The sequence below is a fragment of the Bison bison genome, unplaced genomic scaffold, assembly GCF_000754665.1.
Source record: "Bison bison bison isolate TAMUID 2011002044 unplaced genomic scaffold, Bison_UMD1.0 scf7180017864327, whole genome shotgun sequence".
In the NCBI taxonomy this organism is placed as follows: domain Eukaryota; kingdom Metazoa; phylum Chordata; class Mammalia; order Artiodactyla; family Bovidae; genus Bison; species Bison bison.
The window spans coordinates 7,795,305-7,809,204 of record NW_011494899.1 but is presented as its reverse complement, the minus strand read 5'-3'; the positions used below and the strand labels follow the sequence as shown (position 1 = coordinate 7,809,204).

Below are 13,900 nucleotides of genomic sequence, written 5' to 3'. Positions count from 1 at the left end.
TTGTAGTCTTTGTCAGACTTTGAATTTTTTGCCATTACTTTTTCAAAGATATTTTTGGTTCCCCTTCTTGCCTTTCAGAGAAGGCAATGGCACCCCACTCCAGTACTCTTGCCTGGAAAATCCCATGGACAAAGGAGCCTGGTAGGCTGCAGTCCATGGGGTTGCTAAGAGTCAGACATGACTGAGCGACTTCACTTTCACTTTTCACTTTCATGCATTGGAGAAGACAATGGCAGCCCACTCCAGTGTTCTTGCCTGGAGAATCCAGGGACTAGGGAGCCTGGTGGGCTGCCATCTATGGGGTCACACAGAGTCGGACACGACTGAAATGACTTAGCAGCAGCAGTAGCAGCTTGTCTTTGGAGATTACATCATATATTAGGCTATTCCAAATTGTCCCATGCCCATAACTCACTGAGGCTTTTTAATTTCCTTCTGGGTTTCATTTGGTTTCATTTTTGTACTACTGTGTCTTCACATTCACTAGTGTTTCCTTCTGTCATGTGTAATCTATTGTTAATCCCATCCAGTATATCTTCCCTCAGAATTGTCTTTTCCATCTCTGTGGTTCAATTTGGGCCTTTTTTATGCCTCGGATGTGTCCCCATAACATGCTCGTGCTTTCCTCTCCCTTCTTAATCGTATGCAATACAGTTATATCAGTTGTTTTCAGGGCTCTGTCATCTGTGTCATTTCTATGCTTCTGTTGTTTGATTTTTCTTCTTATTAGATTTATTTTTCAGCTTCTTTGTATGCCTGGTAATTATTTATCAGATGCCAGACATCATAAATTTGACTTTGCTGTGTGCTGGGTATTTTTGTATTTCTTTTAAGTATTTCTGAGAATTGTTTTCAGATGCAGTTAGGCTACTGGTAAGTAGTCTGGTCCTTTTGAGGCTCACTTTTAAGCTCTGTTAGGCACGAGTAGCTCTTAGTGTGATGCTCATTTGAACCTACCACTGAGGTACTAACCTTCTGAGTACCTGAATACCCAGTACTCCGTGTATCGTGAGGTTTTTCACTCTGGCTGAGAGGAACATGAACTATTCTCATCCCTGTATGGTCTTTGATGATTGTTGCATCTTTTCCTTTTTGGTAGTTCTTTTCTCATCTCTTCCTTATTCAGAGTGTACTGGTCAATTCTCAGCTGAAGCTTAAGGGGCTCTTTCTCTGGGCAGCTTTTCTCTCTGAACTCTTCTCTCTGGTACTCTGCCCTATGGACTTTAGCTCCACAGCCTCAACTCAAAGAGATACAGGTCTCTCTTGGGGTTTCTTCTCCTGTGCTATGGCCTGACAGTTATCCCCACACAATCAACTGAGGGTAGTTATAAGGCTCTTTTCATTTGTTTTCTTTCTCTCAGGGGTTACTATCCTACACTGATGTCCAAAGTCTGAAAACTGTTTCATATATTTTTCTCTACTTTCCTCATTAAGGTATGAGAGTAAATCTAGCTTCTCTTCTTCATGAGATCTGAAAGAGTTGTCTCCAAAGCATTGTTCTTATGAGTGCTCAACAGTGCAATCTATAGTTAACTTTGACATTTATCAACTTTTATACCTTGAATTTACTTCACACTTGTAGGCTTGAACCTATAAAGGAGGTCTGAGTGAAATAGAGTCTAAAATGTGTTAAAGCCTTTAATGAAAGGAAGATATCATTTGAAATTGACAGAAGCTTTTCCAGAACTAGAGGAAAACTATTTAACATAGTTTGGGCATTCTTTCCTTTCTATAATTTCTGATCACCTGCTGTCTAAGATTTTTATTGTACCAAGTTAGCTGTGTATGTGTATTTTATTTGCAAATACTTATTCTTACTGATGCTCTTGATTTGTTTTACAGCATGAAAATATAACCATTGCTGCCACAGAAGTTATTGGAGCTGTTTGCAAACATCTCTCTTGGTCAGCATACGTGTACTACTTGAAACATTTCATTCATGTCTTACAGGCGGGACAGATCAATCAAAAGTTGGGTGTCAGGTATGGCCAAACTTCTTATTTTTGTTTTGTTTTTGAAATGTAAAATTTGGATTCTTTTCTGAAATAACCTTTCTATAATCCCAAATTACTTTTAATTTGTATCAATGAGGTGATACTAAGATTTGTTAAAGTAAAAAATTACCTAAAATAAGAAAAAGTAATTTTAATTTTTATAAGTCTAACTTTCCTTTTAAGAGTCAAATGATACTAATTAATCAAATGAATGTTTCTATGAAATTTTTTTTTAACAGTTTGCTAGTGATAGTGTTAGAAGCATTCCACTTTGACCACAAAACTCTTGAAGAACAAATGAGAAAACTTCAGAATGAAGAGGGTAAGTTTTTTAAACTTTCTTAAACCAAATTTCCTTCCTGTTCTTCTGTTATTTATTATTATGAATTAAAGATGACAAAATTCAGCTTAACTCCCCTTTTTCTGCTCTTGTAGCAGTGACCAGTGAATGAGTCAGGAAGAAGTTAAAATGAATAGTTTGAATATTATTCTGAAAACTTGTTTAACAATAGAGAAGTCCAGTGTAAAATGTACAGGGCAAAAATCTGAGCTATGGGTTATTTACACAGAAATTCTCATTTGTCTTCATAAGAATCTTACTAGAACCTTAGGTGTTAGTTACTCCATATTTTTTATATGAGAAATTGAGATTTCAGATGTAAAGTAACTTTCCTAAAGCTGCACAGCACATAAACAAAACAAAGACTAATGGATAGCTGTCATTTATTAAGGTCAGTGAAGTGTCAGAAATGAGACTTTATCACATTTAATACTTATAATAGCCTTGCAAGTAAACCATCTCCAGTTTACTGGTGAAGAATCCAGAGCTCACAAGAGTTCAATTAATGGACTGTAGTCATGGCTTGTTAGCAGAGACAGGTCTGGATTTGCCCCACCACACTGCCCAGTTTGAATCCTGTAATAAGGGACGTTTCTGCATGAGCCCTGTTGGCTGCCATTATGATTTTCATGCTCAAGAATGTAGGTTTTTGCCAACATCTGTTGGATCATCGAAAAAGTAAGTAAGAGAGTTCAGAAAAACATCTGCTTTATTGATTACACCAAAGCCTTTGACTGTGTAGATCACAACAAACTGTGGAAAATTCTTCAAGAGATGGGAATACCAGACCACCTGACCAGCCTCCTGAGAAATCTGTATGCAGGTCAAGAAGCAACAGTTAGAACTGGACATGGAACAACAGACTAGTTCCAAATCGGAAAACGAATATGTCAAAGCTATATATTGTCACCCTGTTTATTTAACGTACATGCAGAGTACATCATGCAAAATGCTGGGCTGGATGAAGCAAGCACAAGCTGGAATCAAGATTGCCAGGAGAAATATCAATAACCTCAGATATGCAAATGACACCATCCTTAGGGCAAAAGCAAAGAGGAACTAAAGAGCCTTTTGATGAAAGTGAAAAAGGAGAGTGAAAAAGTTGGCTTAAAATTCAACATTAGAAAACTAAGATCATGGCATCTGGTCCCATCACTTCATGGCAAGTAGATGGGGAAACACTGACAGACTTTATTTTGCAGGGCTCCAAAATCACTGCAGATGGTGACTGCAGCCATGAAATTAAAAGATGCTTTCTTCTTGGAAGAAAAGCTATGATCAACCTAGACAGCATATTAAAAAGCAAAGACATTACTTTACCAACAAAGGTCCGTCTAGTCAAAGCTATGGTTTTTCCAGTAGTCACGTATGGATGTGAGAGTTGGACTATAAAGAAAGCTGAGCACCTAAGAATTGATGCTTTTGAACTGTGGTGTTGGAGAAGACTCTTGAGAGTCCCTTGGGCTGCAAGGACATCCAACCAGTCCATCCTAAAGGAGATCAGTCCTGGGTGTTCTTTGGAAGGACTGATGCTGAAGCTGAAAATCCAATCCTTTGGCCACCTGATGTGAAGAAGTGACTCATTTGAAAAGACCCTGATGCTGGGAAAGATGGAAGGTGGGAGGAGAAGGGGATGATAGAGGATGAGATGGTTGGATGGCATCACCGATTCAATGGACATGAGTTTGAGTAAGCTCTGGAAGTTGGTGCTGGACAGGGAAGCCTGGTATGCTGCAGTCCATGGGATGGCAAAGAGTTGGATACAACTGAGCCACTGAACTGAACTGAACCACAGTACTTTGGAAGCTTTAGAAACCTCCTTTTTCCCAGCCTCCCCATGTGTTCCTCAAGTACCCTGTACTTGCTATTCTACTCTTTTTTATAATTATCAGTTTACTTGTCTCTATTCCTCATTAGACTAAATTGTAAGAAAGTGAAGAGCCATAACACTCTCATTTACTTCTGTTTCCTCAGTCTTTATCGTGCCCTTGTAGTTGGTGATTTTTTTTTTATTAGATGTTGGTAGGAAAGACTACTTAACACAACTGTGTTGTTTCTTTATTTAAGTTGACTTTTGTTGTTTACTAAACATAGATACCACAGAAGTGATTGAGTTGCCAGAGCACGAAGCCATGGAATTAGAGCATATGGATGAGGACGAGAAGGAGGATGAATGTAATAAGACTTTGTTGGACAAGAATGAAGAGCCAGAAAACCCTGACCCAGCTGATCATGAAGGGACGGCGGCTAAGGAATCTGAGTGTATCACAAAGTCCATCTCCTTCCTTCCTCGGAATAAAGAAGAATTGGAGAGAACAATTAAAAATATCCAAGGAACCATAACTGGGGACATCCTGCCCAGGCTCCATAAATGCCTGGCATCTACGGTAATCATTCTGTCTGGGACCCAGCAGGTCTTTTTGAACTCAGGTGTCTGTGGGGCCTTATCAGACTGAGGCTCCTAACTGCATGGGTTGACATCAGCTTTTGGATTTTCTTTTTTTCTACATTTCACATTTCACTTTCCTACTCTTATCTCCTCATCTTCAGATTCCTCTCCTGCAGCTAAGGGAGTAATGATCCTTCTTCATGATCATTTTGATACCGGTAGATAATTTTTCAGCTGCAAGGTTGTAGTGTTGGTAGGTCCCTAATGCATTTATTTTTGTTTCAGTTTATTTATTTATTTTCTTACAGACTAAAAGAGATGAAGAACACAAACTCATAAAATCGAAGGTTGTGAATGATGAGGAAGTAGTTCGAGTTCCTTTAGCTTTTGCCATGGTTAAACTAATGCAGTCCCTTCCAAGAGAAGTTATGGAAACTAATCTGCCAAGGTATGTTATGTGACAAATCAGAAATTGGTTCTTCTTTTTTGTTAGAAGCACGGTCACAGTTTGCTGTAATTCAGAATCCTAACTGGAATAATTTGGATTATGAGTAATTAAGAAACAAAAGAATATTTGTATTTTTATTTGTTTCTGCTAATTAGATTTTCAACTCATGTTCTAGTATTTTGCTGAAAGTGTGTGCCCTCCTCAAGAACAGAGCACAGGAAATCAGAGACATTGCACGCAGTACCCTCGCAAAAATAATAGAGGATCTGGGTGTGCATTATCTACAATATATTTTAAAAGAATTACAGACTACGCTTGTGCGTGGCTATCAGGTAAATTGCATCATGCATTTTATATTAAAATTGGGTTGGAGTTCACATAGTCGCATTTTAAACACTTAAGTCATGGTACTTTGGGTCTATCTTTTGCAAAGTTAATCTACTAAGAGTGCAAACAAAAATATTTAAAAATTTCTAATCCATATTTTTTAAAAATCTAGTTTTTAAAAAGCCTTTTTATTTTTTGGAAGAATCTGTGATTTTCTCTCAAATCACTTGATCAGGTTTTATATTCCGTGAGTTCTTAATAAAATTCTTGTTGACTGTATCGCCCACAAATGTGAACAATATAAATTTGTTTTGAGTTGAAACATATGTCGTAAAGTTAGTAAGAGCACCAGGTGGAATGCAGAGCTCTTTGAGTAGTTACCTGGCTGTCTTGCTGCTCCCAAATGTGGGCCTTGGACACATGGCATCAGCAGCACCTGGGAACTTGTTAGGAGAACAGTCAGGACCTTAGCCCTGACTACGCAATCTGCCTTTTTAAAGATCCCAAGTGATTGAAAGTTTGAGAAACACTACAGCTTGTTTTTCTGAAGTAACCAGCCAAGACTCCTGGTAGAGTGGTTGCTCTAGGTTACCATAACCATACTTAATTTTTAATAATCTGTTTAGAATCAATATTTTACTACTTCAAGTGGAATGTAAAAATACAGATCCCTTCACCCTTCCTTTGTTTAATAGTTGTTTATGTATTACTTCACCATATGTTGAAAACTTATCGGGCAGTGTTAGAGCTGTTTTGCTTTGTTTTGTTTTGATAGGTAAGAAGTAGACTTACTCAGATTCAGAGAGAGGCATGCTCCGCAGACTAGAGTGTGGGCCACTGCAGACGGCGAGTGCAGCGCAGAGTTTTGCTTTTAATCCTCAGACACTTGTCATTTCTACTGCTTTTTCTTCATTTCTGAATTTCCAGATTTCTTCCTGGTATCATTTCCCTTCGGTCTAGGCAAGCATGTAGAGCACGTGTGGTGGCGACAGACCCTCTTTGTTTTCTTTCCCTTGTGCCTGTCTTTGTTTCACCTTCTTCCTGAAGGACATATACTTCTGCATTGACAGTTATTTCTTTTCCTTTCAGCACTGTAAAAATGTCATGCCACTTCTTCTGGCCTTTCTGATAAATAGTTCTTCCCCTCTGAGTAACACGTTATTTTTCTCTGGCAGCTTTAAAGACTTTTTCAGCAGTTGGATTATGAGCACAGATTTCTTTGGTTTTACCCTGTTTGAGGTTTGTTGAGCTTCTTGGTCACTTTGGAAAGTTTTCAGCTGTTATTTCTTCAAATACTTTTCTGTACTGCACTCTTTCTCGTCTTCTGGGACTTCAGTGAACTGTATATTAGACTTTTGAAGGGTCCCATCCATCCCTGGGGGCTTCCCTGGTGGCTGAGTGATAAAGACTCTGCCTGCAATGCAGGAGACCCAGATTCGATCCCTGGGTCAGGAAGATCCCCTGGAGGAGGGCATGGCAGTCCACTCCAGGACTCTTGCCTGAGAATCTCCATGAACAGAGGAGCCGGCAGGCTGCATTCCGTGGGCTCACGCAGAGTTGGACGCAACTGTAGCAACTAGGCCGCAGCAGCACCCATCCCTGATGTGCGGCTCACGTTTATTTTTCAGTCTTCTTCCTTCCTGTTTAGATTACATAATTTCTGTTGATTCATATTCAAGTTCACTGACTCCTTCCTCTTTAATCTCCATCCTGCTGTTGGACCCATCCAGTAAATTTTCTTATGTCAGTTATTTTTCTTTTCACTTCTCAAGTTTCCTTAGTTCCTTATATCTTCTGATTCTTTGTTAACACTTTATTTTTCCATGTTTCACATCTCCAGCTACAAAGCTGGCACTGTTTCTCCTACTTTGCCACACACTTCCCACAACTGTAACCACACAGAGGCTAGGCAGTGGCAAGTTGGAGAGGAGAAGAGCAGCTTGTGCTCTTGTGCTCTTCCAAACTGCAGTCCCACTGAAGGAAAGGAAGGTCTCCCTGCAGAGTTGTGGCTGCAGCAGCCCCTGTGTCTAGGCCACTGCCACCACCAGCACAGGATCCTTGGAGTGTAGGAAATGGAGAAAAGAAAAACAAAATAGATTTCCTTATTCTCTTGGAACATTCTTGAGTTTTCTCTCCTATTCCTAAAGCCACAGGACTTCTCATAGACTTCTCTGAATCCTAGCATGATTTCCATGTTGGCTGGGGGATAGCCATATAGAAAACAGGGGTAAACTCACTGGAAGTTTGGTGGTACTTGCACTCTGGTGTTCTTCCCCAGTAGTGGTTCCATGCATCCAATGTCTTCAGCAAACACTTTAATTATATAAAGGTACTTTAAGATCATAAGTACCTTTAAAGGCATATATATGAAATTATTCCTTTAAAATCCAATCTGTATATTGACAGCCAAGTGTATTTTCATAGCACATGGTCATTACCTGTTTACCTTGATAACTTACAGCAGTGGAAGCAGTGTAGAGAACATACTCTGTTGTATACTCTGGCACCATCTGCTTTCAGATCCTGACTTCACCACTTCCTGTTCCTGTAACCTTGGGCAACTTGCTTGACCTTTTTGTGTCTCAGCTTCCTCAAGTGAAAGCGCTGGTGCTATTTCTCCTACACCATAGATTGAGTGAGGAATAAATGATATAGTATATGTGAGAAGTAATACAGTGTCTAGCCCATAGTAAGCTCTAAGGAATGCTAGGTGTGATCACTGTTTAGGGCAGAAACTTGTTTTCTTCATGTAGGCTCCTTAATTCAGAGGTTGGTTTTTAAAAGTTCAAGATTTGTGTGTTCTTTATGGACTTCCCAGGTGGCGCTAATAGTAAAGAACCCTCCTGCCAATGCAGGAGACATTAGAGACTGGGGTTCAGTCCCTGGGTCGGGAAGATCCCCTGGAGGAGGGCCTGGCAACCCACTCCAGTATTCTTGCCTGGAGAATCCCATGGACAGAGGAGCCCAGTGGGCTCCATAGGGTCACAAAGAGTCAGACATGACTGAAGCAAATTAGTATGCATGCTGTTCTTTAAAAATGATTGGCCTGATTTAGTCACAGTGATAGACCCTGTGCATGTGATGTATTTCTGAGCATCTTTTATACAAAGTGACCATTTGGCTAAAGGACTGTAGACCCTGATATAAGTATGTGTTGTTTAGCAAAACTTCCTGCAGTGCTGACAGATATATAATCAGAGTGTACCCTTTGCAGTCCTCCTTGATCTTGTTCTTCCTACTGTGGTGTTCCTGACCATCTGTGCTCTTCTTATACACCTCACTTCAGGTCCATGTGCTGACTTTCACTGTCTATATGTTGCTGCAAGGCCTTACCAACAAGCTACAAGTCGGGAGTTTGGACTCTTGTTTGGATATAATGATTGAGGTAAGATTCAGAGAAAGGAATTCGGATTTTTTTTTTTAAGAGTTCAAAGAACACAAATTATATCATAAAATAAGACACAGTAATAGCCTACAAACAAACATATATTAATATAAAACATAAACATGAAAATAATGTACTGTCTCACCTCTTAGGATGGCAGAGGTTTAAAAAGTTAAGATTCAAGTGACATGAGATGGGTGCCCTGCTGTAGGTCCTGAGTTGGTATAATCAGGTGTGATCTGGGGTTTGTACAAATGTATATTCACCAGAACTGTATATATAATAGTGAAAAATTAATAACACTCAACTTTTAAAATTGGATAATACAGTAATTTGGAGGGTGGGTTACAAAGACACTAAGTTTGGCACACAATCTTTTGTTTATACATTAAAAGTTTAGATACTACATTTTTAAATGCATTAATTTTGATAATTAAATTTCAAATATCATGAGACTTTCTTAAAGGGAAATTAAGCTACTTTTTGGTAATAATCAAAAAAAGTCCCTGTTTGTGTATTACATAGTTATATATGTAAATCTATGTAGTATTCTTTTGTTTTCCATTGGTATAAACCTTGAAGTGTTTCTGTAATTGGTCTCTAAGCTACGTTGAAAAAAGTGAAGTCTAATAGAAATTAACCATAAGCAGAGACTGCTTATGTTGGCATATCTTGCTTGAGTGTACATAATTACCATTTAGCTTTTTTCTTTTAAAGATTTTTAACCATGAGTTGTTTGGTGCCGTTGCTGAAGAGAAGGAAGTAAAGCAGATCCTCTCCAAGGTCATGGAGGCACGAAGAAGCAAGAGTTATGATTCTTATGAAATCTTGGGCAAGTTTGTAGGAAAAGATCAGGTTACAAAACTTATCCTTCCACTAAAAGAGGTAAGGACTTGAATGTAATATAGGGAATCACCACCTTTCAGTATCTTGAGTTCTTGAAAAGAGCCTTGAGCATCATGATTCACTTTAGTACTAAGAACACCAGTACTATGTGTCTGGCAGCCCTGAGATGGGCATTCTGATCCAGGAGTCAGATGTAAACCATGAGATGCAGAAGGAAAGGCAACAGAAATTGAATTATAGGTGAATTACACAGCTGAGTCCCATCAGTAACTGCAAATAGCCTTTGGAGTGAGATGCTGCTCCCAGATTGCCAAGAGGACGAGAACTGCATTTATTGAACATATCACTGTGTTCTTAGCACTGTGCTTCATTATGTCTTCTAATCTGCACAGCCATCCCTGAGATTGACAGTACTTCCATCTGACACACGAGAAAATTCAGGCTCAAAACGGTAGAAAGAAACATGAATAAGTAGAAAACCCAGGATTCCATGCCAGATCTTTCTGAAGCTGTAATTTCAAAGCTCACATTCTTTCCATTTTCATTCTGCCTCCTATTGGGCAGGGACTGTACTTTACCTGCCTTCAGAGTGGTCACTGTGCCTGTTGCAGGGGTGAACATTCAACAAGCATTATTAATTCACTTTATTACAGTTTTACATACTAAACCTAGAGCAAAAAACCCTATCTAATGATGTAAATTAACTAATTCCACGTGCTTTGATGCTAGATTCACTCCCTAATTGTTCCTAAAATACATTTAGCTTATCTGAGCCTAATCTAAGAATGTTAGATATGTTTTTAAGATGAAAGAATCGACAAAGCACACATGCTTTCCATGTAAATTATCAAGTCTCTCCAAGGTAATAAAAGTTACTAATACCATGTCCTGTGCAGAGGACTAGCTGTGACACACTGAGGGTTTTCCTGGGGTGATGGTGCTAAGCTCCCATTAAGTTCCTCTGATTTGGCCCAATACCTAATATCCCAGCCCCGAGGCTTAGCCATCATATGTCTTCATTAGCATGGTTTCCTGTGAGGAGTGACTGTGTTGTGTTGATGTATATGTGCTTGTCTGTAAATCACCCCATTTAATGTACTTGGAAGGCTGGCATCTTCCAAGTGTCACATCCTATCTCCAATCCTGTGCCCAGACCTCAACAACAAAGGGAATACAGAGGAGGCTCAAACTCCAGAGGCATACACTAATGGTAGTGATTATTTCTGGGGTTGAGGTCATGGGTAAATTTGATTTTATGTTATACTTACATTTGAAATTTTATTAAGAATGTTTGTTTTTTAATTAGGAAAAAACATTTTAAAAATAATAGATAAAACAAATCAAACAAATATATAACAAATCAAAATGCAGTTCTGTCACCTCAGCATGCATTTGTGTTTGCCTTTAGATCTTGCAGAATACCACAAGTTTAAAACTGGCCCGGAAAGTTCACGAAACCTTACGCCGAATCATATCAGGATTACTTGTAAACCAGGAAATGACAGCAGAATCCATTCTGTTGCTTAGTTATGGTTTGGTCAGCGAAAATCTCCCCCTGTTAACACAGAAAGAAAAGTAAGTTTGCAAAAAACAGCTATCCTTTAGGTACTTGCTTCAAATAAGCCATTCAGTTCTCAGTGTCTTAAGTGGGTTCATTTAATAACTGGCTTTAGTAAAAGAAAAAAAAGTATATTTATCTGAGGTGTGAGATGGCACTACTTTGTGTTTGGACTGAGGTCCTTCCAAGTGATACATGTCAACACAAGATTATTTTTCTGCTGAATGAAGTAGCTGTGAGGGTTACCAATTATTTTAACATTTCTCTGACACCACTTTTTAGATATTTATTCAATCCAAGTTAGGGTAGATTTTAAATATATACTTCTTGTTCTGACCAAACAGAGTCTTAGACCTCCAGAGATTTTTAAATACCTATTTGTGAACTTCTTTTGGATTTTGCTTCTGGGGTGTTCTAAGAAAGACTCCTTGGCATTTGTTTTCAGAAATCAAAGGGAGCGTCCTCTTGCTGTTCATTTTAACTTAGATGTGCGTTCACCCCTCTGACCTCTGCTTCTGGGGCTCTAGAAACTTTGATTAGCAACCTGATCATCCCTTCTGTGTCTCATGGTTAAGGGAGAAAAACCCCACAGCCAAGAGCAGTTATTTGGTGCTGGATGCTCCTCACCAGAAAGAGACACAGTGGCTTCTGGGGATGCAGCATCTCAATGTGTTTGTTTCCACTGGTTTTCATTCCATTTGACTGACAGAAATCCAGCAACCCCCGCACCAGATCCACGCCTGCCACCCCAGAGCTGTCTTCTGCTCCCCCCAACTCCAGTTCGAGGCGGACAGAAAGCTGTTGTGAGCAAGAAAACCAACATGCACATATTTATTGAGTCTGGACTTCGGGTAAGAATTAACCGTAAGAAAGACTTGCGGCCCACAGTGATTCTGTGCCTTTTAATCCTCTGCTGAGTTTCCAGTACTGCTCATTTCCACTGGAAACGCTTTTAACCATAAATTACGGAATTCGTTTTAAGGTGCATTGGTCCATTTACTATTTATTACTTATTTTGATGGTAGAACTTTCTCAGAATTAGTGATTCTGACCTAATATTTACAGTGCTTTCACTGTTGCTTTGCCTATGAGTTTGTACCTCTGAACTACTCTTAAATTTTTTTAAAAGATGGTGAGGTTTTGAAAACACAAGTTTGATCATTTTATTGTATATATTTTTTTCATCCTTCATTGGCTCCCATTTTCCCAGGAGAGAGCCCTGTCTTTCATTTGGGCCACAGCCTCATGCTGGGTGCAGGGCTTACCTTCAGTTCTCTAGAGTCACTACACTTTTCCCACCCCAGTACTTCACCATCTATCCTCCCTCTGCCCAGGTCCCCATAGAACTCTCAAAGCACCCTCCTTTTATAGTGAATTATTCCCTAGAGTCTGTCTTCCTGGCCAAGATCCATCAGGGCAAGGACCCTGCTCATCTTGGTTTATTGACACATCCTTCATGCTGGGCCAGTGCACAGAATCAAAGTAGATGCTGGGCAATAACCACTTGGTAAATGAACTTCGAATCTCAGCTGCATGGTGAGCTCCTACCTTCTCCATTTACTGAGACTCTCCCAGGTGGTTCCCTTTTCTTTGTACTTTTTATGATTTCAAATAGAAGCATCTTAACTTTTCACATTAGTCTTTTAAAATCATTTCACCTTAACCTCATTCTTATGCCCTTATTCTAATCTTATTCTTATGCCTAACCTCATTCTTAGGATGTATCTTTTTAAAACTTCTAGCTGTTGCACCTTAGTCTGAAGACCTCCAAGGTCAAGTCTTCAAGTGAACATGTCCTGGAAATGTTGGATCCTTTTGTGTCTCTCCTCATAGACTGCCTGGGTTCCATGGACGTGAAGGTGAGCATCTGTTGCTTCACAGGACCTGTGTTGTGCAGAATACCTAAAACTTGTTTCTAGGCTTGTGCTTCACAGGGTGATTGAGTTTTTAAAGACATTTATAACAACATGAACCACCTCTGTTCTCTGCATTAAATTGCTCCCTTAACAGCAGTTTAATAATAATGGAGAGCCCTTAATAATTATAAAAGCCCTTCTAAGGCACTTCCCTGGTGGTTCAGTGGTTAAGACCCTGTGCTTCCAATGCAAGGGTCACAGGTTCAATCCCTGGTTGGGAAGGTCTGCATGCCATTTAGTGAGGCCAAAAAAAAAAGCCCTTCTAAGTACATTAGTTGTTTCATTTGATTCTCACAACTTCGTGAGGGTAAGTGGTGCTGTCCCCATGGCAGTGATCATCTCCTTTTCCTTGTCACTACTGCTCACTGCCATGATTCCTCATAACAGCCCATGAAGCATATATTATTTATGCTTCTACTTCAAAGATGAGAAATCCAGGCCTTTAGCTAAGTGAGTTGTCGCCTATGACAGATCTAGGATATGAGCCTCAGTCTGTCAGACTCCAAAGCCCACACCTTGCCAACCTTGTCAGATGGCCTGTTTTATAGTCAAGGTGCCAAGAGGTAAAGGAACATCTCTGCAGTCAAACAGGTAATAAGCTGCAGAACTGGGATTGAAGCCCTGGTTTTTCTGACTCCTAAGCTCTTTCCTTGGAGAAGGCAATGGCACCCCACTCCAGTACTCTTGCCTGGAAAAT

General features: G+C 39.6%; 1 protein-coding gene across 1 annotated transcript in view; it reads left to right on the top strand.

Moving 5' to 3' along the window:
• The window catches only part of UTP20 (UTP20, small subunit (SSU) processome component, homolog (yeast)), an 86,973-nt gene that overhangs the window by 58,221 nt on the left and 14,852 nt on the right, over positions 1 to 13,900 (top strand). The window contains exons 39-48 of the mRNA XM_010853454.1: positions 1,843 to 1,982; positions 2,234 to 2,316; positions 4,429 to 4,721; positions 5,032 to 5,171; positions 5,347 to 5,503; positions 8,785 to 8,883; positions 9,601 to 9,768; positions 11,138 to 11,304; positions 11,997 to 12,138; positions 13,030 to 13,146. Of these exons, the coding sequence (XP_010851756.1) occupies positions 1,843 to 1,982; positions 2,234 to 2,316; positions 4,429 to 4,721; positions 5,032 to 5,171; positions 5,347 to 5,503; positions 8,785 to 8,883; positions 9,601 to 9,768; positions 11,138 to 11,304; positions 11,997 to 12,138; positions 13,030 to 13,146 (1,506 nt within the window). The remainder of the gene's footprint in view (positions 1 to 1,842; positions 1,983 to 2,233; positions 2,317 to 4,428; positions 4,722 to 5,031; positions 5,172 to 5,346; positions 5,504 to 8,784; positions 8,884 to 9,600; positions 9,769 to 11,137; positions 11,305 to 11,996; positions 12,139 to 13,029; positions 13,147 to 13,900) is intronic.